Here is a 25,122-nt window from a genome sequence, read left to right on the forward strand (position 1 = left end):
TCAAGCGCTAAAAGTTTGCTTCTTGTAGTCACACATTTTGGCCAGTAGGTGGAAGCATGTGGTCCAAACTGGCTGCTTGTCAGTTTTACAATTCTATGAATTCGCTTTCCAATGAGGAGAAAAGCTATTTTACACTGACGTTCAGATTTCTCTGTTCTTAAATGAAATATACTGATGAATTTTTAAGTCCTTCCAAACCTGACATCCCTGATGTATGGCAGGACTACGTCATGTATCTTATTCCCTGTCTGTTTGAAATTTTGTTTCCGGGATACCGTTTTGATTTGAAATTTAATTTTGTTTTTTGTTTTTTTTTTTTTAGTACTGACCGACGCGAGCGGCAGCTACGTGACTCAAACCATCTCCTCACGATCAGCATTCACTATGAAAACCGACATCGGGCGGACATACATTTGAATTTATTTGTAAAAAGGAAAAACAAGAAAACGGTGAGGCCTGATTGTCGGAGTTGGCAGTGGATCCGCGGGGCGGCCGAATGTCTTTGCCTCACACGGGTCGGACGTAGTTGGCGGGCAGCATTCCCCGCTGCCCCGTGCGCTGGTTGCAACCGAACATCCACCCCTCGTCGATGGGCTCCACGTCCAGGATGACGTCGCCTTCCTGGAGCGAGACTTCGTCGGGCTCCGCGGCCGCGTAGCTGTACAAAGCCTGGTAGCGCTTCTGTTAGCGTGGGAACACAAAGAACCCATTGGCATTTACCTAAGAGGTGTCGCATCTTAAGGAAAAATCGCTAAATCCGTTCCTGCAAGTTCTCGAGAATGCTGAGCTTTTAACCCTCGACTATAAGAAGCGTTTTAAGTCTTCGCCTCTAATTGCTTATTTCCATTTGGCGCCATCTTTCCACACTTCTTTCCTGAAGATTGCGTTCGTGACGACGCTCCCGATTGGCTACGGCTTCACCCGGGACAGACGGTTCATCCAATCGCCTGCCAGGTAAGATCCATCAACTACTATCTAGGAGCCGATATTATGAAATCGCTTAAGCGTCAACTTTTAGAGTTATTTTTTTCTTTGAATAGATGAATCTTACCACTCCGCTAGGCGGCGCCGCAACAGGGGGACGCGTTTGTCCGGATGGTTGATTGCCTCTTTCGGGTGTTGCTGGTTGTTCTTCACAGAGCCCAGACATAAGAAAATGATCTATATTAATAATATGACTTACTCAAAATATATTGGAAATTAGGAGTGTGACTCACCTTGCCTGTTTTCCGGAGGAGGCGCGTCACTTCGGACCTTGCTCTTCTCGAATTCTTCGTGGTATTTAATCTGCACAGATACATGGAGGCCACGTGAGGGCGCCACGCTCCAAGCGGACGCTCCGACCCCCGAGGATGGAGCTTTCTCACCATTTTAGGAGGTGGAGATCCAAAACCTGCCCACCCTCGGGCCTCGGGGAGGGTGGAAACACAACACTGACTCCCTGTTGTGCCCTTTTTGCGACTTTTTTTTTTTCTTCTAAATTTGTACATTTTCTACCTCGAGTCAATTCAATGTAAATGATCAACGTGGGATATTGATTTCACACAGTGAGGGATTTTCCAGCACTTTTTAAGAGGACGACGGTAAAATCATCTCCCTGTGGTCACCATGAGAAAAAAACAAAGACTTGGGAGAATCTTAAGAGTTAAAAAAAAAAAAAAAAAAAGACCAGATAAAACTCCAGGAAGCCAGAAAAGAGGCAGAGGCTGAGCTTCCAGTGGAAAAATAATCCCTTTCAATGCCCTTTTGACATAAAGCTTATCACCCGTCATTCCTCTCTGCAGCTATTGCTCTCTTGAGAGAAAAAGTGTGTGTGTGTGTGTGTGTGTTCAAGAAGCGGAGAGCAGACATTCGCTTTGTGTCCACAGCTGAGAGACTTTGACCATATAGGGCTCCTCGGTGGACAGGAAGAAATGTCTGAAATGTCTCTGCAGCCTCTGCAGACATCCCTCCGCTGAGCACTTTTCTTTCCTCTCCGGACTGCGACGCCTTCCTGCCTTTCCTCAGTAAAACGAGCCGGCTCATTTCGGCTGTTTTTAGCACCTTGTGAAAAAGAAAAAGGGAACTTAAACCCCGAATTATTTCCCCCCCCCCCCCCCCCCCCCCCTCACAGCTGCTGCAGGGAGGCGAAGCCATTCAGTCGAGTTTGTCAACAAGTCGCTTTCTGCAGGGGTGACGTGGAAGGACCACGGTCAAATTCTCGAAATGCCTCACAGCTTCCTGCCTTTGCAAGAAGAAAAAAAAAAAAAGTGAAATAGATAATACCTGCCTGCAAATTCCCCGGGACTATTTTTAAAACGGCAAAACTTTCATGCGGCTCGGCGGAGGCTGCGAGCTGCATTGAGCGTCCCTGCAAACTTGCTGGTCAAAGGTGCTTCGAATCTGATTTAAGAGCTCGTGTTGCTAAGATTAGCCACCCGACGCACAACTGAGGTCACCTTGATACAACAGCAAAACATTTCTATGCTATATGTGACCTCATTTTTGGAGAAGGAGAAGGAGAAGGGCCGCTTTGAAAGCCGAAAGCAATATTAGTGATTTCTTACGTTGCTGATCTGGTCTTGCGTTTTCTTCAGTCTCTGCATCTCTGGAGTGTCGGCCACGACGCTGAAGCCTTTCCCCTTACTCTTTTCAAACTCCTCCTTGTAGAGGGCCTGAGAGGCAGAATTTATTCAAGTCAATTATTTAAGAAAAGAGTTTAAAGTCCCGTTCTTGTCTGACAAAGTCACCACGGGCTAGTTAGCGTAGCGTAGCATAATAGAAAGAAATCAAGGCAAGAGAGGGAGCTCAAAGCTAGCTTGTCACTGCTAATATAGCTTCCTTTATAGTGCTACTACTTTTTCTGGCACACATTAACGATGCTCAACATTCATATGACATTTTAAATGACAGAAAAATGTAAAATAACAAAATATCCTGTGAGTTTCATTTGCTAAAATTTCATTCCGGCGTTCCTTCGCCAGCAGAGCTAGGTAACCAGTGTGCTAGCTAACCAGTATGCTTGCTAATCGACACGCAAGCTAATCAGTGTGCAAGCTAACCAGTAGGGTCTTCATAGCCTGATAATAATAATAATAATAATTAATTGCATAACTAATAATTAGCCTTTTAACAGACACAGGGAGATAAAAAACTAATCAATTTATTGTTGTGTTCCTAGGAATAGTAGGAACAATGTTAGTATGCTACTTTGAGATTTGCTTGGCGGCTAGTTTAAAAGGAGTATATTTTAATGACGGCGGCGTCAGGTTTACGCCTCCGTTTACATGCAGAAGCAGATGTTCACAAGGAAAACACAGACGGTAGAAGGACCAAATAAGATTTTATCCGAATCTATCGTTCCAGACGGAGCTGCGAAGAGATTTTGGTGGATGTGATCTCTGAGACACGCGTCTTCAATAAGAATAAGAATAAGAATAAGAACAACTTTATTAATCCAGAAGGAAATTGCTGTGCCAGAGTTACAGAAAAATATAACAGTAATAAATAATAAAAGAAAGGCAGAATTAGTCTTCAATCGAATCTAGAAAAACGCCTCTTTTTATGATGCCACGCATTTACCAGCCCAGAAAAAGGCCTCGTGTTTTATTTAAAAATAACCCTGGAGTTGTTTACCGAGTTACATGATCCGGAGGGTCGCCATACGTCTCACAAACGTACACAAACACATGCACGGCGTGCCGCGGATTCTAGTCCTTGTAAGTTTAGGGACACACAAACACACATTGGCATTAAATGAAACTAGTTTTGTCAGACAGTAAATCTGGGATGCCGTCACACACACACACACACACACACACACGAGGTTGAGTCATGTCCCTGCTATGAGGAATATTTGGTCTGTGTGAAGGAGCTCTGCTGCAGAGACTTTTATGGTTATAAACAATGAAGACGGTCGGCTGGATGAAAGCGAGAGGAGCGGGGAACGGTTTCGGGATTAAATTAGATTATGATGGTGCCGGGAGTTTGGGAATAATACATCTTTTCTGAACATGCGTTGCGGAGCCGCATCCTGACGCGCCCCGCCTCCTCGGGCTCGGCGTCGGAGGTGACGGCGGGGAAATGACAGACTTGAACTGGAGATAATCCCGACTCGCGGACGGGTGGATTAAATCCCTCCCTTCCCCTGCCGCCGCCCGCGGCCTTCCGAGTCCACCGCTTTGCTCAATGGGATCTCAAATCGACGCGCCGTTCCCGCCCAACTGTTGCAAGCAGCGGGAAACTAAACAAACCAAAAAAAAAAAAAAAAAAAAAGGGCTCGAGCGAAGAGTCTATTACTTTCGCGTGACGGTGAGGTTTTATCCGTTTGATCGCGTTAAAGGGCCGGACGCTTCCCGCCTGATTAGCCTAAGCAGCTTTGGGACGGCTGCTGACTCACGGGACGGCGAAGGCCTCACCTGGCTGTTGAGCATGCTCTGCTGCTTCAGACGCAAATTCTCCGGGGTGTCGGTCACGATGGTGAAGGAGGTCTTGGGGTAGTGCCTGGGATGGAGCATTACATTACATTACATTACATTACATTTGGCAGACGCTTTTATCCAAAGCGACTTACAATAGAGGACATAGGGACTGCAAATAACACTTGCAAATACAAGATGCACAGGAAATATACAGAATAGTAAGCTGGGGTTAGTTTTGTTTTGTTTAGGGAGCAGGGAGGGATTAAGACGGCGTGCACCCCTCACACACACACACACACTTATATCAGCTGTTGATTTGAGTGTTGACATTGGTATTTTCCCGTGTTTTTTAGAAAAATCCGTAACATCTGGCTTATTTTATGAACTATCCAGATCAGTTTCACTTGTTTTTGGAAGATATTTCTTTATCCACTTATTCTAATTTAAACATCATCTACTTCTGATCTATTATCAATGCCGATCACTTGTAGATAGTGATATGAAAAGTAACCCAGTGAGTTCTGATAAAGAACATGGTTATTTTCAGGAAAATGGACAGGAAAATACACAGGTTGAAAACAGCAAGCAGTAGGGGGGGGTTACATGATCATCGGCCTTTCCCCCTGTCGCTTTTAATCACACACTCGCCCGTCTGTGTGTGTGTGTGTGTGTGTGTGTGTGTGTGTGGACATAGAAATGCACCCCTTTGCTGCTTCCTGAGTGCAATGTCTTTAGAGGAGGTTTGGGGAAATAAAAAAGCTGCATTTGTCGCATTTTGCAAATAGAGTCCAATCACCTGGAGTCAAATTCACCCCATAAACAATTTGCAGACACAGATTAGAGATTTAAAAAGGTCAGAATGCATCACTGCAGTTTCCTCGCTTGTCAGTTCATCCCATTTTTCAGGTTGGTGCAAAGAAATGATCTCCATTAATTGTCAATAATACCCACACACCTACTGGTATGTCTTAAGTCCTTCTTTCTCTCTGTGCAAGAGACTCGCCTCTTGTTTGTTAGCTTAGCACAATGACTGGCAGCCTATGGTAACTGTTAGCATATCTGGAGTCAGATACACAATCTGGCCCACTTTAATAATCTTATGTGCAGTAAACCATGTAACTGGAACAATTAAAACACCGTGAGATCTTATAAAATCGCAGGACTTCTGACCAAAAAGCTGCCAAGCTAACAACAAAATAAAAACCCGCACTATGAATATGTTTTTTATTTTTTTTGTTTTGTTTTACTGCAGTCACTTTAAAACACCTCAAATCACTGCACCTAAACTTTTTTTTTGGACATTGTCAGTAACCTTGTTGTCTTTTTGATATTTTTTGTCTGTAATATTTATATTTATATTTATTTATAATTCAATCTTCTACGACATCGTGGGTCTGAAAGTAACGCAATTTCCTCCAATTTCAACTTTAAATATGACTTGTTGCCCTAAAACTGCATTTGATGCTTCAATGGAAGCGGGCTACACTCCTGCAGAGCGCCGCTCATTGTGCTAAGCTAACTAGCCAACGGGTCTTTAGCGCACCAATTCACCGGGAGGCCCATTTTCCCGTCCCTCCCTGCGATGTAAAAGTGTCGGACACTCACATGCTGCAGTAGGGTTTCTTCTCGAAGCCCTTGTAGTTGTTCATGCTCAGCGCCATCTTGCAGACCTCGCAGCTGAAGCAGCCCTTGTGCCAAAACTGCAGAGACAGAGCGCCACGTTTTGGAGAGGGAAATGTGGAATGGGAGGTCATGGTGTCATTATTATTATTATTATTATTACTATTAAAATTCAAATAAAAGTGGTTCCAGTGAAAACCTACTAAAGAAAGTATAAACACCACAGCTATAGCACTGATGCTAGCTACTTCCTGGCTGGAGAGGAAGTGCAAGTCGGCTCATTTGAATGTCGGTCAGAGGGACCGGTGGAGAATCGGAAGTGTTTTTGGTTATATTTTGTTATTAAATAAGAAAATGAGAGATACATTGGCATCATCGGTCGGATAGAAGAGGAGGTTATAAGCCTTCAAGTCGTCCTTCTTCAGCTTGAGGCTCAAATTGAATGGTGTTGGATTCTTTATCATCTTATATGTTTTTGTTTTTATCTTTAATTAAAGATAATATAGACTGTTGCATCACTGGTGTTGGGGTCGGGCCTCCGAAAGCAGGTCTGGTTTTTCTTTTTCTCATAAACGAATAAATTAGTTAATTAATTAATGCATAGGTAAAATGAATTAATTTATCCATGAGTACATTAAGTGATAAATTTAAAAAAAAAAAGGAAAGTGAAATGAAATAAAAAAACAAAAACAAAAAATTAAATGAATAATATGCTTTGTCCTGATGCTGACCATAACATATCCTTGAAATGCAACAAGTGCTTTACTGCTGTTTTAGGGAAAAATCTGTCTCAAAACTCAGCTTCCACTTTCCTGCTGATGTTTTTTAAGGCTCAGACAGACAGAATTCAATAAATTGATTATTTATTCCGGATCAATAGGGTAGTTGTTTATTTTTCGTCTTTCTCTCCTGCAAATCTGATTGAATTAACCCAAACTCCCGAAGAAATAATCTTTTTTCCAGGTCACATGACAAACTGATACAGAGGACACACACACACACACACACACACACGCACACACACAGTTTGACATTCAGAGATTTGTGTTCATCGACCGGATGTGGATTTTCTTCTCATCATTCCCAAACTTTTTGTGTGTGTATGCACTTTTGCAATTGTTGTTTGCGTGTGTTTGTGCGCGCGCGCGTGTGTGTGTATGTGTGTGTATGTGTGTGTGTGTGTGCATGCGCATGTGTATTTGCGTTTAAGTCTGTGCGTCCAAACAAATCAAGGCTAAGGCAACCACAATTGTGATAAACACCAAAACAACAGACTGTGTAAACGATTAAACACGCGCCATGAAAAATAAAATAAAAATAAAAAAATAAAAAATTGAAAATAAATAAACATAGAGATTGAGGAATTTTTAAGAAGACATCACTAAAAGAGATGCTGCTGGTAATTTAATTTTCATGATCCATGTTCCCTCCTGGTAGGGTTTTTATGGGTTAAATCAATCAATCAAATATAATGGGAAAAAAAATAATTGTGAATAATAATGATGGTCATACTATGGAAATATGAAAATATATATAATAATAAATAGATAAATAAATAATAAAATCAATATAATAAACAGTAATAAAAAATGAAAATGCAGCATGCAAAACAACAAGAACAAACAAAACCACGAAATGCATGGATATAAAAAATAAAATAAAATAAAATAAAATAAAGGAGTAAAATCTGAATTCAAATAATTTCAGGAAAACCTGCAAAGAGGAAACCAGCATTGGTGAATGTGTCAAATATAAGTAATAGGAATGTATCCTGTCATCGGCTGCTTTGAAGCGTGTGTGTGTGTGTGTGTGTGTGTGTGTGTGTGTGTGTGTGTGTGTGTGTGTGTGTGTGTGTGTGTTGCACAGGGTTTCGAACCCTCACCTTGTCGAGGCAGTTGATCTTCTCGGTGGGATAGACCGCTTTCCCGCACCTTCCGCACGGCGGGTTCATGGCTCCGCACGACAGGATCCTGGATGAGTTGGAGGAGGGAAGAAAAAAAAATGTCGTGAGGAAAATCTCCGAGCCGAAAGGACGTGGACCTTCTTCTTCTCCTCCTCCTCCTCCTCCTGCAGGAACATCTTTTAATACACAAACGCGACCTCGGAGCTGGGGAGGAGTCGGCGGTGCCTTCAGGGACAGTCGGGGAATTAGAATTTAATATGTAATTTTCCCTTTTTTTCCTGTTTCATTAAACTCCAAAGCGAATTACATTCTTGTAATTTGTAAAAAAAAAAAAATTAATAAAGGCAAATTAAAGGAAGTTCCATTTGTTAAATCTAACTGATGTTTTCACGGAAAAAATGTTACATTTCAAATTTTTAAATATCAAAATTCGTATAATTGTGCTGATCTTTTACACGTTTTTTTACAACTTACCACCATTTATTTATTTATTTTGATGTTTATAAGTACTTTTTGAAAGACGTATTTCCGTGTGTTTCGTCTTATCCCTTTATTTATCGAACCTCTAAACATATTTGAGTTTTTAGAAATCCGAGTCTTTGAGGAACATTTGAATGCAGCATAAATGTGCAACAGACAGAATTCTCAGGAGCGGTCGAATAAATGTGATTAGAAGTCACAAAAATCGTACATTTGCATCTCTTTCAACACTCACAATGCAAAACAGCAGCTTATTAGCCAATTTTAAAACCCCTATCGATTATTGATTGTCACCGATGAGTAATTGTGTTGAACATCAAAAGGTATTTTTTTTTTGTGAAAGGTTGTTTTCTTTAAACTGAATAAAAAAGCCGAACTAATTACTTTACAAATATCAAACATTCCGGATGTGAGAAAGAATTAAAAGCACTAATCGTATGACTAAAAAGAGATTAAATACGCAACCCTTAGCATCGGTGTTTAGCGCCATCTAGTGGTGACTCAGAGGAACTGCACACATAGTTGGTTTCGTTGCATTTCTGCGGAAAGATGCAGGTTTTGAAGAAAAGAAAATGTAATGTAATAACACCTCGGAAAGTTACCCTCTGCTCGTTCTGCATTTGTAAATAAATCAAAGTAAAGATGATAATTTTGCATCGGGGGTATAGCTCAGTGGTAGAGCATTTGACTGCAGATCAAGAGGTCCCCGGTTCAAATCCGGGTGCCCCCTCACGGACGTAAATTTTTCTCTTTTGCATTAAAATACTGAGTATATTTGGTCAGATTTTTAAAGACCAAACAATTTAAACACAAAATACTACACCAACCCGTTATCGATTTAAATTAGATTCTATTCTCAATAAATATTTTCCTTAATTGTATTTATTGTTGGAACTATTGGTCCTGCCTTTTTATATGAAGACTTATTTAAATTATTATGATTATTATTGCCAATTATTGTCACAATTGCTAGTTTTCACGAAGCCCTCTATAGGTAACATCTAGTATATCTTATTTTCTCAAATTTCTTTTTTACAAAAGAGAAATATCTTTGATCATTAGTTGAATAACAAACGATCAATGAACTTTCTAATTTTCAGTTTTTTTTTTCATTGTATGTAAGCAGTAAAAAAGGATTACAGTGACTTTGTTCAATTCCAAACAAAAGCAATCAAAGATGAAAACCCACGATTCATCACCCTCTTTTTTTTATTAGAAGACATTTATACAGGAAGGTTCACCCATGCAGAGAGAAAGTCACCACCATCGTCAGAATCACTATCAGTTACATGTTCAGGTATTCGCTGTCGTGGGCGAGTCATTTCTCACGGATGAAAAACAAAAACAAAACATATATATATATCTCCCAACACAATATTGAAAAGAAAAAGAAAAAAAAAATATGAGCTGTACACTGGATTGCAGTATAAGGACTATATCCATTCACTCCCTGTCAGTGTCGGGGTTTGCGGGGCGGTTTTGCGGGGCGATGGCGACGCGGCTGCCGGGCTTCCTGTCGGAGAAAGGCGACGTGGCGGCAGAGATTGCGGAGAAAGCGGCCGGAAGGGAACGCCGCCCCACTGTCCCGAAAGTCGTCCCCCGGCGGCCTCAGCAGCACTGCTCGGCCTCGATGAAACCCTCCTTCTCGTGGCCTCCGAGCTCCACCTCGGCGTAGCTGGAGTGGCAGCCCTGGTTACGGAACTTCATGGACGGCCAGTAGTTGTTGGTTCGTCGCTGCGGGCGAACACGGGAAACGAGGCGTTTTAAATAAATCTCGGGTGCTTTGAATTTCGTAACCTCGCGTCTTCTCCCGAGGCCTCGGGTTCCCTCGTGTCGCGGGTCTTATTCTACCGCAGCATCTTGCCAGCCGTCCACCATTATGGATTTTTAATGTATATTAAATTTACAATTGTATCATTTTCGACTATTAGCATGTGATTCAACGCTCAAGATGTCAATCGTCGATTTCTTGACTTGCGACTGATGAACTTTCAACTTGCACGTCTGCATTGTTTAACTCTGGCTGCAGCCGTATCGTAGTAGCAGTATTATACTTATAATGATCAGAATTATTTTTATTATAATATATATATTTTTATAACTATTATTATTGTTTCTGTAATATTTCTTATGATTATTACGTCTATCATTTTTATATTGTTTATTATTATAATTTTTAGTTTGAATTTCTATCCTAATTTTTTTTTTAAATTTCAGATAACATCTTGTATTTTTCAGCAAATTGCTCGATTTTTTTTAGACTTTATTGACTTATTTATCCATGTGTTCTTTTACATCTCTTTCTTGCCTATTTTCAGGGAATCCGTTTGAGGATTCGATATTTATTTATATTTTTATAAATCATTTATATTTTATATATTTAAACATAAGAAAATAAAATAAAAAAATGAATACATAAAATTAAAAAAATAAAAATAAATAAATATATATATATATATATATATATATATGTATAAAATACATACATACATATATATATATATATAAAATACATACATAGATACATGTATTTTTTTTTTTTTTATATTTATCTCATATTAGGGAGTTTCAGCAGAATTCTTACCTGCATGAGGTAGAAAGGTGGTGCAACAGTCGGATGGGTGTTGATGTAGTAAACGGCCAACAGCGTCAGAACCACCAGGACCACGAGTGCGGCCACGACGCCTGCGATGATGGCCGCGTTCTCCGTGATGCCGACATGGGTCGGAGGAACCTTATAGGCATCTTGAAAGGAAGGAAATATCATTGTTTTCTTTTTTTCCGGATTTTATCGAATAAATAAATAATTCATTATTTCTAATGACTTTTTTTTTTTTTTTTTCAAAAAAGTTGACTTAAAAAAATGTATTTTTATTTTTATCTTTTCCTCAATTTCAATTTTCAGCTATGATATAATATAATATAATATAATATAATATAATTTTGAGTTTGTCTAATTTTCAGGTAACTGCAGTTATTTCTAGATATTATATATACGGACAATGTATGTATATAAATACATATAAATAAATTTATATATTTAAAATACAGGTTAATTTTCTTGCTAGTTTCTAAAATAACTTTTACCAATTTTCAATTAGGTTTTCATAAATCAGTTAATGTCCTTGATAGTGTTTTGGTTCATATCTGCTCATGTTATTTCATAACCTTTTTTCAGATCATTATATTACTAATTGGAAGTATTTGTGAATTTTCAATAATAATAATAATAATAATTTTGATTTTATATAATTATATACACACACACAAAGTATAAAATATACTGCTCAAAAAAACAAAGGGAACATTTAAACAATATATCAAAAATATATATCAAACTGTCCACTTAGGAAGCAACACAGCACAGACTTTTCCATCACCGAGTAGCTATCTAAATGGTCTGTTAGTCACTGTAAAACATTAATAAAAAATGCATAAATCTGTGTGGCGTAATATTAACCTGAAATTCATTTATACACACTTTTATAATTTTTTGAAAATATACTATCAATACATTTTATCAGCTGTTTCCTTGTTCAATTTGCAAAAAGGTTAATTATATGAGTCACACAAGTGCATATAGATTTGTTGGTTTTGCCGACATAAAATATGACGTAATTTACTGCGTAAATTAGATTTGGATGTGCTATTTAAGTGTTTTAGAGCAGTTTATAAACGCCTGTGTGTGACGTGCTGCCCACTAGTGTTTGTTTGTGGGAAAACTCGCCAGTGGTGATGGGCTGGCTGCGCTCAGCTGATGCAGAAGTTGGAGGTGGAGAGGAGAAGTTTTCAGGGGTCTCTGAGTCCTCGGGCGGGTTGAAGTCCTCGCAGGAACTTTTAGCCTGAAACACACACACACACACACACACACACTGAGGAAAGTGTGGCCCAGCGGCTCGTGCTTCCTGTGCAGAGAGGAAAGCTTGTCTGACCTCCTCAGGACAGTTGTAATCCAGCCACTCCTGTCGGTGTCGGTCGATGCCGTCGGAGCAGCTGCCAATCAGAGAGTTCATCGGGACGATGGTTTAGTCACTCCTTTTTATTTAGTCATTAAATTGATTGTCAAAAAGATTGAACGGCGTTGTGAATATAATATTTCCCATCACATTTAGCTGGTTTCAGATTTTAAGCTAATGATTATTTTCATGTTATCAGGTTATAATCAGACTTTTAATTTCATGTCTCGGTTGATTTCTGGACGTAAACAGCGGACCTTCTCCCTTTCAGTGTTTGCAGTCCTTGCGTCAAATTATTTACAAACTACGGGCGCGTGAGAAAGATTTCCCGAGCGCGAGGAAAACCCGGCCGCTGGTTTTTACCGCTGCAGCGTGTTGCACCAGCCGCATCCGCTCGTCAGGTTGGACGAATAGCAGAGCTCGCAGGTGGTGTGTTGAAGGCAGGCTGGGGGGGAAACGGAAACAGAGTTGCGGAGGAGAAGGAGGGAGGAAGGTGAAACCTCGCGGTCTGAGGCCCAAGACTTACTGGGCAGAGGCGTGAAGAGGAAGGCGGACCCGCTGACCACCTTGGTGGTGTTGATCTCCACGCGGTGGTACTCGTAGATGGTCCACGACTTGGGATCTTCAGGACAGACGAGCAGAGCGCGTCGGCGGCCGGGTTCACGGTCGGATAATAAACGCTATTTAAAATCACAAACTGGGATATTTTTCTCAAACGATCCACCTGCGTTCCTGAACGCAGATGGACCTTTTGCTCGCTCTAAGCGATCTCAGGCAAAACTGGTCTCAGTTCTACTACCTCAGTGGTGGAACAAACTTCCAGAAGCAACAAGACTAGCATCATCTCTCTCAACATTCAAGAAACAGGTAAAAACTTTTCTCTTTCAGGACTTTTTACTGCGCTGATGCCCCAGATCAGGTTAGACAGCAAGTTAGGCTATGCAGTGTGTGTGTACATTTGTGTATGTCTTTGTCAAAAAACAAAAAACAAAAAAAAAAACTCACTAACCCAAGCTTACTGTTCTGTATATTTCCTGTGCATTGTGTATTTGCGAGTGTTATTTGCAGTCCCTATGTCCTCTATTGTAAGTCGCTTTGGATAAAAGCGTCTGCCAAATGCAATGTAATGTAATGTAATGTAACGAAAGTGCGGTCGGGACTGACCTGAAGCCTGCTCGGAGGGGAGGTTCGCCATGAAGGCGTCGGACAGGCCCACTTTCACCGGGTGCTCGCTGGAGTTCATGCTCTCCACCGTTAAAGGTACCTGAGGAGGGTGCGGAGGCAGCAGATGGGGTGGAGATGAACGGAGGGGGAACGGCGGACGTTGCTGCTGGACGGCCGAGGGTGCGACTCACGTCTCTGTAGTTGAAAAGGATGGTGCCGTTTTTGTGCAGCACCGCCTGGAAGGTGAACGGGCCTTCGGCCTCCCAGTCCTTCAGCCGCACCTGGTCCCACTGCACCACGAAGACTTTGCCTGGGCGGTGCGTGGAGGGGAGGGTGAGATCGAAGCCCGGGGTCGGAGGCTCGGCGTCCGGGGCCAACTCACCGTTATCGGAGTATCGGACGGTGGAGTTTTTGGAGAAGCTGGGGTCGAAGTTGGCCATGAGCGGGGCCACGTAATGCGTGGCCGTCAGCATTCGGTGGATGATCTCGCCCATGAAGATGAAGCCTGCGGACGCGAGCGGAAGCAAACAGACGCAGATTTCAAATGTGCAAATTTTTTGATTCATGTTTTACCACAAGTAACAATGGAGGGATGCACATGTGCTCCAAACAATGCGTCCAGTAATTTAAATTACAGGTTATTTCCTTTTTAGCCATTTCAGATAATTCTCCTGTCAAGTATTACGTATATTTTTTGTTGTCGTTTTTAATTCTTATTCCAAAAATGGGATTCAATAATTTTCCAGGAGAATTGACAGATGTTATATTACGACAGATTTAAAAATAGATATAAATAAATCACATTTCTTCCCATTATGGTCAGCAATGTAGATGTAAGATGATATTATGTAAATGTCTAATTTTAAAAATCTAAATTAACGCTGCAAATGAACACCCCAAAAATAGGATATCAAACACTCACCGCCCGTCGCCACAATGATATTTCTCAGGTAGTGTCCATAAAAGGGAAAATCGAAAGAGAGAGCCACCCTCTGAGGGAGAGAACAAATATTCAAGATGTGTTACATCTTGTTGCTATTTGTGTGTGTGTGTGTGTGTGTGTTTCTGTCTTACAGCTGCTTTCTGGTGTGTGTTGGACAGGAAGCCGTGGATTCGGACTTGGCTCGTGTTCACGTCGACCCACAGCTCCCGAGTCCGTTTGTCCGATGGACCGAAACTCTGCCACGTGTAGTACTTCTGGGAATCCTCCTGACGGGAAGCATAAAACACAAACACCCGTCACTTGCTGGAGCCTCGTGTGTTTTGTTGCATGGGATTAAAATATTCACATGGATAAAATGCAGATTGTGTCAAATGACTGAAACTAGACAAAAATCTTTTTTTTTAATTATTATTTTAAAAAATCATTTTCACTTGTAGACAATTTCTTTGGCGATGAATTCCTAATTTTGTTGGATTTTTTAAAATCTTTATTTTAAACTGCATCAGATAATTCCAAGTAATTATTACGAATATTCTCGTGGAGAAGAAAAATACAACCAGGATTCCCTTTTTATCCCCAAATTATTCACTACTACTTGCCTTTTTTCCAAATGTTTTTTTTTTTTTTTTTTGTAATATTCAAAATAAATTTCAAGTTGCAAGTTCTCTGGCATTTTTCTTCATTTGAACATGAGTGAATTACAAACACACAGGCTCTTTTCCATTCTAATTATAGACAGATTAAAAAAAAAAAACGGTAGTTTTAAAAGTAGTTTCCTTCCACCTTATTGACAGCCCTAACCTATTTTGCCGAATGTAATTTTACATTTTTAAATTTTATTTTTCTTTACTTTCATGACAAATGACCGTGATTCGTCTGCGCAGCGCCAGCGTCGATGCCTGATATGTCCACTAGGGGGCGCTGTTTCACAGGGCCGCTCTGAGGCGTTCAACGGGCTCAAGGTGACGGAGAGCGGTGGATCCGGGGTTGAGTTTGGGCTCAGAAAGTAGAGCAGTTCCTCCACCGTCTCTGCCGCTGCTCCACATACAGCCGATGACCCATTTCCTCCCCGTTTCTCATCCGGTTCCCCCTCCCGCACCTCCGTTTGCTATCTGGAGGGGGGGATTCTAGGTGAGGAGATTGGAGAGACTCGCACCTCCAGCAGCTGACTGACATACCGGAGTGGCTCTCGGAGGACGCGGAGGTGGAAATTAAAAAAGAAAAAAAAATCCTACTGGCAGGACGATGAGCTGATCTGTTTGCAGTGTAACAACATGCGAATAAAGTAGAGGAAAAGGCTATTTTATGACCGGGTTTGAATTGCACCGGGGCGGAAATGAGTGAGCGCGCTACCAGGAAGTCCGCCGGAAGTGGTTCCCGAAGGACGCGACCACCTGCCTCCGGCTCGTCCTCCATCCAAAATGGTAGAACAAGGAGATAATTCCAGCCGAGGTTCTGATTATGCTACTCGGATTCTGGGTGCTTTTTCTTCTTTAAATATTTAAATGACCGGGGTCCAACCTTTTTCTAGTCGAAATCTATTTCGACCCCCCCCCCCCATTCATTTTGCATGGTCGTTACCCTCCGTTGCCATGGCTACTTGAAACTTGACAACTACTCACTCCTCTGCCTCCTAACGTGAGATGATAAAAGTAATCCAAGGATGTGCAAAAAGCCGCCCAAATCCATCACTTACTCATTCCCGTGGGATTATAATGAATAGTTTTGAGGTAACTTTTGTTGCCGTGGTTACCGGAAACCTTACCGACAGATGTACCACGCTTGTCCATATCGAAAGACGCCTCCTCGATATTAGACATCGGGGTGATTCATACAACGCTAAAGGGGCGTTAAGCCAAAATGAATAACAAGAGAATAATATGAGCGAAATAAATCCTTTTTTCCCGAAACCAAGAGGAAAAAAACAGACGGAGCTGTTAAAGGGACATTAAACCCGAACAAAGTAGTACATCCGGGTCAGCATGTTAGCAAGAAGCGGTGGATGCTATATATATGCTAACAAGCCGGAGCAGCCGCAACGTCGCGGTGACGAATACTTGAAATTAAATTATTTGGATCTTTGAATGGTGTGTTTGATCTTGTTTTGGCCCAGTTACCTCTTTTATGATTTCCAATAATAAAGAAGAGAGACTCATTTCTTTATGTCTTTTCCTTCCTTCAGTGAAACGATCTGTAAATGTTTACACTTGCTAACAGTAGACTTAAACCACGCTAGCAAAGCAGCAACTAGCTAACTATACGGTTTCAAGGCTGGCCGATGTGAAAAATCTACATGTTAAAACGTATTCGTTTCAAATAAATAAAGTCAACGGAAATTTCCCTGAAACTGTAAATAAATTAATAGTATCTAACCTTTATTAATAGGTTTTTGGAACAGCAAGACATGACAGAATCACTGAAGGAGCTGTGGGGAAGGGATTATTTGGATAACCAATGAACTACCAGAGAATTGAAAGAAATTTCCTTAAACTTCTCAGAAATAAACTTAACTATCCACATGTTATTATTTTAATAATTTGTAGTTTGGTTCATGGGTCAGATTTAATGAAAAGTATCCGGTTTATATTTCTGCCACTTGAAATAAGTTTAGCTTGAGTTAAAGTGCCATTAATCAGCTTCTTAGAATAGAGAAATTAATTTTAGACACATATTTAAAAAATGAAACAAACTGAGCATTTAAGACCTTAAAACACTTGATCGCCTTAACTTTGACACTTTATATTTTATTGTATTTCTTATTCTCCCTCCTTCCAACTATCATCTATATCTCCTCCCGACAATGAAATAGGAGTACTTCTGAAACTGCAATGACTGGAGTGATTGTTGCAAAGGGAAGCAGAGGGTTTGCATCTCACCACGATGTGGGTGATGTTGTCAGGCAGGTGGCTGATGTCCAGTCCGCGTCCGCCCTCCCCTGGGGTGTCACGGGCTTCTCTGTATTTCTGAACAACCTGCCGGTTCCCCAAAGTCCCCTGCAAATGGGACGGCGCCCCGTTGGCCCAGTGGGGGGTCACAGTTCCCGCATCTGCAAGGAGACACGCGTCATGTCGAGCAGGTTTTAGGTGTACTGAACATCCACGGCATTGAGAAATTCTGCTTTTCTTTTTTTTAATGATCCCTAGTTTGAATGCAAAATCATCCTCAAGCAAATAAAACCCCTTTGTCGTAATTCCCAATGTGTGCCGACGTGAGCTGGTTTTTGTGAAAAGATAATTCGGTTCTGACCTCGGGGTTTATGGTGTGTGAAAGGGGTTGTAAAACGATACGGTGAAGTTTGCTTTTTTTTTTTTTACAAGGGAAATCCTTGTGTTTACACGTGCATTTTATCGCCAGCGCGGAGGTATGTTTGCAGAGAGACCACGCCTTCACAAATCGACGTTGCTTTGCTTTCACACTTGCAGAAAAAAGGGGCCTTCACTTTTCATCTCAAGTCAATTTGTTGAGCTATTAGTTTTCACCCAAAGGAGTGAAATGTTTCGGAAAACAAGCCAATCCGATTAAAACTTCCAGTAAAACGTAAACACGTTCAGGACCTTTTGACCTTTTTTACCCCAAAACGTCTCCACGTTTTTTTTTTGTTTTTTTTTGGGAGGACGTGCGAACTGAGAGCGTCTCGCAGCTTTGAAAAACAAAAACAAACAAAGCCGACATGCGGGGAAATCCTAATTTCAGCCAAACCGACGTATTTTCTGAATAACATAAAAACCCATTCAGGTTCAGCTGTTTTCCGATTCATTGGGTAAATATGAAATTATAGACAAGCGCGGCTTTAAATAAACCTGGAAGCCTCCACGAGGACGCGGTAAAAGCTGCGGTGAGCGTGTCACCGAATCAGTTGGATTTCTATTGGCAACGGAGGAGTTAGCTATAATGAGAGACAATGAAAAAAAAAAAAAAGAGATACTCGGACTAAATGGGACAACGGAGAGAAACGCGTCAGGTTACCACGTACACAGGGGAGGAAGCTCTAATGAGGAATCAGCGAGGAGGAAGACGCCGCTAATAGGGTCAGATTGGCAGCATCGTTGGCGTCAAACAGCCGGGGAGGCGACAAATACAGCGGCGGGGGGAGGAGAAGGCCCTCCGGGGAGGACCAGCTCTGAAACGCCGGTTCCGGGACCGCGATTTCAGCGCAAAATACTCAATTTCTGCCTCCTCCTCTGCTTTTCTAGCGTTCAAGGAAGGTGCAGCTCCACAGCTGATGCGATCGGGGTTTGGTCCTCCGGGATCGGGACCGCCGAAGATCGGGGTTTGAAAATCGGGGTTTGCCGCGGCCCTTGGACAAGTTGGCAAGATCGGGTTAAAATTATGAACCGATTTAGCAAAAAATCGTCATCGGGGAAACGTAGAGAGAAATCCAACCGTTCACCATCTCACTCAAACCGACTGTAAAAATATATTGATCCACGTGTTTCAACCCAGCGTTCTTATTTATTTTACTGCTCAAACGACATTTTTTAGCGCCCACTCTTTCAGTGTTATTTCCTTTTCTGGACCTTTTTCACAAAAACGCCGGGCCGCCTGTCTGCACGTGCGCGTGGGTGAATGTCCCGTGACGGAGGGGCCGCGGCGAGTTCGGCGGTCCAGGTCTGGCAGGCACATGTCCGTCTGGAGCCTGAGCACGAAAAAAACAGCCCCGATAGTCAACAACCACCGGCTGAGTTTACAGATGTGACAAGTCCGGCTGTGAATATACCAACGTTTATTAGCAGATGTTATAATTTTTCCTGTGAGGCAGCGTCTGAAGCGCTCGAAACGAGAGACGCTTTCGTCCGGAAAAGGTCTAAGACGTGCGTACCTCGAATTCGGTTCCAGGAAGAGGAGCCTTTTAGCTTTGCATTCTCAACGGACCACGATTTGGACCCCTGAGACGTGCACCTTTAGCGTCACGCTCAAAAAACAAACCTCCGGGAGGAAGGCGAAAACGAAACGGACGACATGGAGAGCGAAGCTGCCACAGCGTTCGCGTTCTGCGAGGCGGGAATAAGAACCATGGACCATCGGATGTTTCAGAAGAACACCTCTTTTAGCTAACGGCGTACTTATTTTGGACCAAAATATCGACGTTCCCCTGCTAGCTCTGGAAACCTCCTCTGCGACGTTTTTTAAAATCTGCAAAGCGTATGACTTCTACGCACCTATGTCACATGACGTTCAATGACTAAAAGGGTTCTAGGACCCGAAAGTCCCTGGTTTCTCTGCGGTCCGAATGCACCGAGACACGGCCTAGTTCCTGGAAAGGTTCTCGGAGCTGCGAAAAGTCCCCCCAGTGTGAAAGTGTCTATGAATCACCTTTCCACCTTTTTCATTCAAAGCGCTTCCGTGACACTTCAGAATGAGAATTTCACCGCGTTTATCACCGATTTAGCATCCGAATCCTTTCGCCCCTGCTGCGAAAATCCCGGATGCCTGGTGATTTTTCTACCGCCGCCTCCGCTGGGTTTCATCCTCCCACGTTGTCAAATCAGCCAGAAACGTGGACCTGGAGGAGATCAGACCCCTGCAACCTTTTTGTGGAGGGGATTGAGAACGCACGCCGGTGATTTTTCTTCGACGAGGGCGCCCACGCAGCAACGCCGTCCACCGCCTCCTCTGCGGGCGACTGCATTGCAGCAGTCCGCGGACCCGGTGGGCGTCAGCGCTGACACGGAACTAGGCCACCGCCTTTTACGCCACTGTGAGCATACAAGTTTGGGTCGTATTCCCACTTCCTGTCCCTAAAATCGCACTCATTTCCTGTTTCCGCCGGGGTGGGAGGTGCGGAGCGGCGATTGAAGAGGCACGTATCGGCTCGGGGGAGGGTGGAAAAAAATCCGAACCCTTTTGCCACAAGCTTTGGGTGAAAGCTAAAAATAAGAAAAATCAAAACAGGAAGAGAGATCGTGACCAGCGGCCGTGGAAACGCGTGACGAAGTGTGTAATCGCAATTTAGCGCGGCGGCTTTTGCCTTTAGTGGATTTGAGAAAAGGAGCATCCCGTATTGAAAGCAGCCCCACGCTTTTAGCGACGGAAGCCATGTGGCGACACACACACACACACACATAACCAAAATACAAAATTGGAAACACTGGCGGCTGGATTGATAAGACGTGGAAAATAAAAGACAAATGTGGCGCGGGATAAATACGGTCAGCTATGCGCGGCCTGGAGTTTGAGAGGCGTTTGATGTGCGCGGCGCACACACTCCCCGTCTGCCGACATTTGGAAACCGTTTTTCGAGTTTCGGTTTGAGAATCGGGGAGAAAAAGGCCGGGATTCAAACCGGACACCTTTCCGGCATCAGAATGCACATATATCTCCATCGCGGCTCCGGCGAGGTTCAGGTCACGTGACGCGGCGACGGCAGCTCAACGCCAACCGACTTTGCCTCCCCTCCAATGCTAATAACCCGCATGTGGAAAGTCTACAGTCACGTTCCCTCGTACTAAAAATAAAATGATAATAAAAATAAAACGATAACCTATTTTGCTGCCAGGGCGTTTGTTGCTCCGCCGGCGTGGCTCCATCTGGAGCGTTCGCTCGTGTTCGCTTTCCGCTGGACTGTTTTGCGAGAATAATAAAATCTTGTTTTTTTTTTTTTTTTATTCTCCAGGGCTCGAACCGGGTTTGAAACCTGTTTTAAGAAAACACGAGTAAATTTTGTCCATTTACAGCCTTCGCTGCAGCCCTCCGTGTGTGTGTGTAAGACTTGTTTTTTTTTTGTTTCGCTTGGATATTTTGACGAATGAACGACTTTTGAGCCTCTGATTGGCGTTCCGATCTTTTCTCCGGTGTCTCCGGATCCATTAAAAAGCCATTTCCGCGGATAATGTTCTGGCCACATCTCGACATCGGACGTCAGGCGAAGACTGGACCCCCTCCCCCCAAAACCCCAATAAATATAAATCGTGATCCTCAGCTTCGGGTTAAACGTCTCAGGTGCTTCGGAATCTGCGGTATTTGGATGTCATCGGCGTAAGAAAATCCATCGGTAACTCATCCCTCCTTCGGGGTTGCGTTCGTCTCACCTTAAGATTTGTGAGCCAAGAGCAACCCTGGCACGGCTACCCCTGCACCCCAACCCGCGGCCAACGGGCTAATAAAAACGGATTTACGTCTACCTCGGTGCAGAAACACGCACCAAACGCCTCCAGGAGTTTGATTTCCATTTGACTTTTTGTTCCCAGGTGATGAGCAGAAGGAGGAGGAGGAGGAAGAGGAGAGCGAATTTAAGCGAATTTGAAGAAATCGGCGTCCTGCAGTTCACGGCGTCTGCCAGCAGAGGCCGCTGTCGCGCAGTTAAATTACATAATCGCTCTTTAACCACCTGTTGATGCGCCTTTCCCCGCAAAAGTTGGGTAGAACTTCCCTGAACGTGGGAGGTGATGATGTCGCCTCGATTCCCAAAGTTCAGAAACATTCAAGGGATTTATTGGAAAACCCTTAACTGAACGGTTTTACGTCGCTACATGAGGCTCTTTGACCGACCGATGGTAGCCAAGGTGAGGCTTGGCGGCCAGGATACTGCAAGATTAGCTGGCGTTTAAGCAAACAAACGACATCTCCTGCTAGCTTTTTGGGCGGAAACGAAGCAGTCGCCGCTTTTCTGGACGTCCAAAACCGAACATCTCCACGTCCACTGCTCAAATCCGCCCCCGGCCGGCTCCTCTCCTCTAAGGACAAGGAACGCTAACCTCATTTTTCTTCACAAAACAAAGCAAGCATCTGCTCCGCGGCGAGTCCAGGAACCACCTCCACACACAATAATCCGCCGATCCGATCAGTTTGACATCTGATTCGCTGGCAACCGCCGGAGCGATGCAATGAAGGCGCCGCTCGCGGTCGCAGGGAAACAAACGGGCGCTTGAAAAGTGGGAAATATTTGGAGCTAATATCGGCGGCACCTCAATCCGCGCGCCGCAGACGGCGTTGACAGCGTTGACCTCCGAGGGACCGGTCCAATTACGCGGGACGCCACGTAGCCGCGATGAAGGCTTTTCGTCGCGTTCACGTGCACATACGTGGATTCGGGGGGGCGTCCCTGTGCCGAGGGCCCGATCACAAGAGGGCCCGCAGGAGAGGCCGGAGAAACTGGAGCATCGCTGATTGCGGGAGGAGGAGCAGCAGCAGCACCGACAGCAGAACGGGGTCTGGCTAAAAATAATGCGTCTCCAAGGAGATCAAAAATACATACATGCGCACACACACAGTCTCACACACACACACTCAAAGGGATGCACACAACATACATGACACAATGTCGGAGGGGACGCAAGTGGAGAGGTGAAAAGAGAGGAGTCTTGTTCCTCTCGAGATGTTGGGAGATCTTGCCATCTTTTGTACTCGGCCGCGCCCGTGAAGCCCCGCCCCCGACCCGAAACGGACGGCAACGGCTGCGGCTCAGTGAAGCCAAAAAAGAAAAAAAAAAAAAGAAAAAAAACGCTTGAAATCATTCGAGTTTTCCCACGCCATGCCGTCGGTCCCTGAAGGCGCCGCGCACCTGTCCAGCCTGACTCACGCCTCGCCTCGACGGGGATAAAATGTTCCAGTCCTGCAAAAACGGCGTCTTATTTTTCTCATTTTGTTCTATTTCGATTTTCACTGACCGCCGCATCGCCAGACGCTCCCGTCATCGATCTTTAATCTCTTTTTTTTTTTTTTAAGGTAACCTTACGACCCAAAACACAAATGGGATCCTCCTCCTCGGCTCTAGATTAAGAAATCCGGCGTGCTAATCCAGGCTTTTCCTGATCTCGGCACAAAGATGGTCTTTATTTCGCCGTGGGCGGGAAGCACGTGTTTTTTCCTCGCATCCAAAATAAACACGACCGGCGGCCGTTTGCTTTCGGAGCGTTACATCTGTTAGCGCAGCTGCTAACGTTTGTTTACCCCGCCGCCCTTGCCGGACCGGGTGACCTCTGACCCCGTCCGTTCCCGTCGGCTATCACCTCCCCCGACGACATGGCCCACGTGCCGGCAAATAAACATTTGCCAAAGCACTCGGAGTCACATCTGGGGTCATTCCCGCCATAGCTGGTTTCATTTTGCTTTAAATAAACACACACACACACACAAACACACACACATACTCAGATCACTTTGGCAGTATTTACATAGACTTACAGTCATTTTACAATCCTTAGCGGTGACAGTAAACAGTCCACGCCTGAGTCTTACCTGATCTTAACCCCACCCTCAGAGTTCACCAGGCCCCAGATTGGGGACACGGCTGATGGTGTGTGTTTTTGTGTGTGTGTGTGTGTGTGAGAGCGTGTATGTGTGTGAGCGTGTGTGCAGGTTTGACAGGTCAAATCTCGTTTTATGACCACATGATATGCAGCGTTCAAGGAAAGACCACCCTGGAGGATTTTGGGGCTACTGACGATGCACGCACACACACACACACACACACACACACACACACACAGACACACACATACACACACACACACACACACACACACACACATGCAAACACACACACACACCTCGATTGCACAGTGTTCTCTGATGTGCCGATGTAACTGACAGGGGCGAAGTGTCGAGGGAGCCGTTAGAGATGCACACAGGCGCGCGCACACACACACACAACACACACACACACACACACACACACACACACGCACACACACACGCACACACACACACCTCGATTTCCACAGGGTTCTCTGATGTGCCGATGTAACTGACAGGGGCGAAGTGTCAAGGGAGCCGTTAGCAACGCACGCACACACACACACACACACACACACACACACACACACACACACGTACACACTCACATAACCATCGAAGGACTGCCAGAAGATCCGGGTCAGGTGATAATTCTTGTCGTCCTTCCTGGAAAGATCTGGACACATTCTGGAGGATCTGTCAGAGCGCCGCTACTGGAACAACAGATGTGTGTACCTGTGCGTGCATGTGTGTGTTCATGTGTGTGTGTGTGTGTGTGTGTGTGTGTGTTGCCATGACTGAGAGGGGGCTTACCTCGAGTCCAGACCCTCCCCAGCTCCGCCTGGGAGAGACAGATGAGGAGAACGGCATAAAGCCCCATGTCCGTCTGACTCCTCTCCCTCCGTCCTCGTCTCTTTTTCACTCCTTCCTTCTTCTTCTTCTTCTTGTTCTTCTACTTCTTCTTCTCCTGCACCTCCTCCTCCTCCTCCTCCCCTCCTCCAGCACCACCGCCGCTCGCCCTCTCGCCTCGCTCCTCCGATCCTCCGGCTCGCCGCCTCTCCTGGCTCGTCCCCCCGCCTCGGAGTAACTTCTGGAGGAGCTGAGGCGAGGAGGACTTGTGTCTTCTCCTCCACACTCGTCCTCCTCCCCCTCTGCCCTGGTCTGCTCGCCGTTTTTTGTTTTTTTTCGCCTTTGTCTCCTAGAACAGAGCGATGGGGTTTTGAAAGCAGAACTCAAAAAGGGAAATATTTATGTATTCCAGCATGTTTTTCTTCCCCCTCGGACGGCGCGGGGGGGGGGCGGAGCTTGCAGGTGGGCGGAGCCTGTCTCCCCCATGTGGACGCACACGGAACCAAAACAAAGGGAGTGATTTATTGGCGGACGTGTGAAGAGAATTCCTCCCGAATGATTATTTATATGATCTTTTTTCCCCTCTCTTTTTATTCAAGTGCTGCAAATCTTTGGGAAAATGAAATGTGTGTG

General features: G+C 44.0%; 2 protein-coding genes and 1 non-coding gene across 4 annotated transcripts; 1 reads left to right on the forward strand and 2 right to left on the reverse strand.

Moving 5' to 3' along the window:
• Positions 1 to 404: 404 nt before the first annotated feature.
• On the reverse strand, positions 405 to 8,102 carry LOC147215397 (LIM and SH3 domain protein 1-like). Its single transcript, XM_086139745.1, has 7 exons — positions 7,903 to 8,102; positions 6,006 to 6,100; positions 4,398 to 4,482; positions 2,547 to 2,654; positions 1,218 to 1,287; positions 1,052 to 1,131; positions 405 to 681 (listed from the first exon to the last, which is right to left on the reverse strand). The coding sequence occupies exons 1-7, from the start codon at positions 7,969 to 7,971 to the stop codon at positions 508 to 510; spliced, it is 681 nt and encodes a 226-aa protein (XP_085995871.1). The 5' UTR covers positions 7,972 to 8,102; the 3' UTR covers positions 405 to 507.
• A 959-nt stretch (positions 8,103 to 9,061) lies between these two features.
• On the forward strand, positions 9,062 to 9,133 carry trnac-gca (transfer RNA cysteine (anticodon GCA)). The gene has a single exon. It is a non-coding gene; the product is annotated as a tRNA-Cys (tRNA).
• Positions 9,134 to 9,594: 461 nt separating this feature from the next.
• LOC147215399 (plexin domain-containing protein 1-like) lies at positions 9,595 to 24,890 on the reverse strand. 2 transcript variants are annotated; one of them, XM_086140127.1, is made up of 13 exons: positions 24,454 to 24,886; positions 17,343 to 17,512; positions 14,598 to 14,732; positions 14,446 to 14,515; positions 13,906 to 14,028; positions 13,715 to 13,833; positions 13,524 to 13,623; positions 12,886 to 12,981; positions 12,723 to 12,804; positions 12,336 to 12,396; positions 12,131 to 12,245; positions 10,988 to 11,148; positions 9,595 to 10,137 (listed from the first exon to the last, which is right to left on the reverse strand). In XM_086140127.1, exons 1-13 carry the CDS (start codon positions 24,518 to 24,520, stop codon positions 10,012 to 10,014), a joined length of 1,425 nt encoding a protein of 474 aa, XP_085996253.1. In that variant the 5' UTR covers positions 24,521 to 24,886; the 3' UTR covers positions 9,595 to 10,011. The 2 variants fall into 2 exon arrangements, with proteins under 2 accessions (XP_085996253.1, XP_085996252.1); XM_086140126.1 differs by having other exon boundaries at positions 13,715 to 14,028; positions 24,454 to 24,890.
• Positions 24,891 to 25,122: the final 232 nt, after the last annotated feature.

Source organism: Fistularia commersonii, chromosome 32 (genome assembly GCF_037954325.1).
Source record: "Fistularia commersonii isolate RoL2024-O1a breed Wild chromosome 32, RoL_Fcom_v1.0, whole genome shotgun sequence".
In the NCBI taxonomy this organism is placed as follows: Eukaryota; Metazoa; Chordata; class Actinopteri; order Syngnathiformes; family Fistulariidae; genus Fistularia; species Fistularia commersonii.

Coding starts and splice junctions, on each gene's coding strand:
- LOC147215397 (XM_086139745.1), bottom strand. CDS start 7,971: ATGAACCCGCCGTGCGGAAGGTGCGGGAAAGCGGTCTATCCCACCGAG. Junction 4,483..6,005: donor AAGAAACCCTACTGCAGCAT/GTGAGTGTCCGA, acceptor GCTCCATCCCAG/GCACTACCCCAAGACCTCCT. Junction 1,132..1,217: donor TCCTCCGGAAAACAGGCAAG/GTGAGTCACACT, acceptor GGCTCTGTGAAG/AACAACCAGCAACACCCGAA.
- LOC147215399 (XM_086140126.1), bottom strand. CDS start 24,520: ATGGGGCTTTATGCCGTTCTCCTCATCTGTCTCTCCCAGGCGGAGCTG. Junction 14,733..17,342: donor ACAACATCACCCACATCGTG/GTGAGATGCAAA, acceptor GCTTCCCGTCAG/GAGGATTCCCAGAAGTACTA. Junction 12,805..12,885: donor CCTCTTCACGCCTCTGCCCA/GTAAGTCTTGGG, acceptor TTTCCCCCCCAG/CCTGCCTTCAACACACCACC.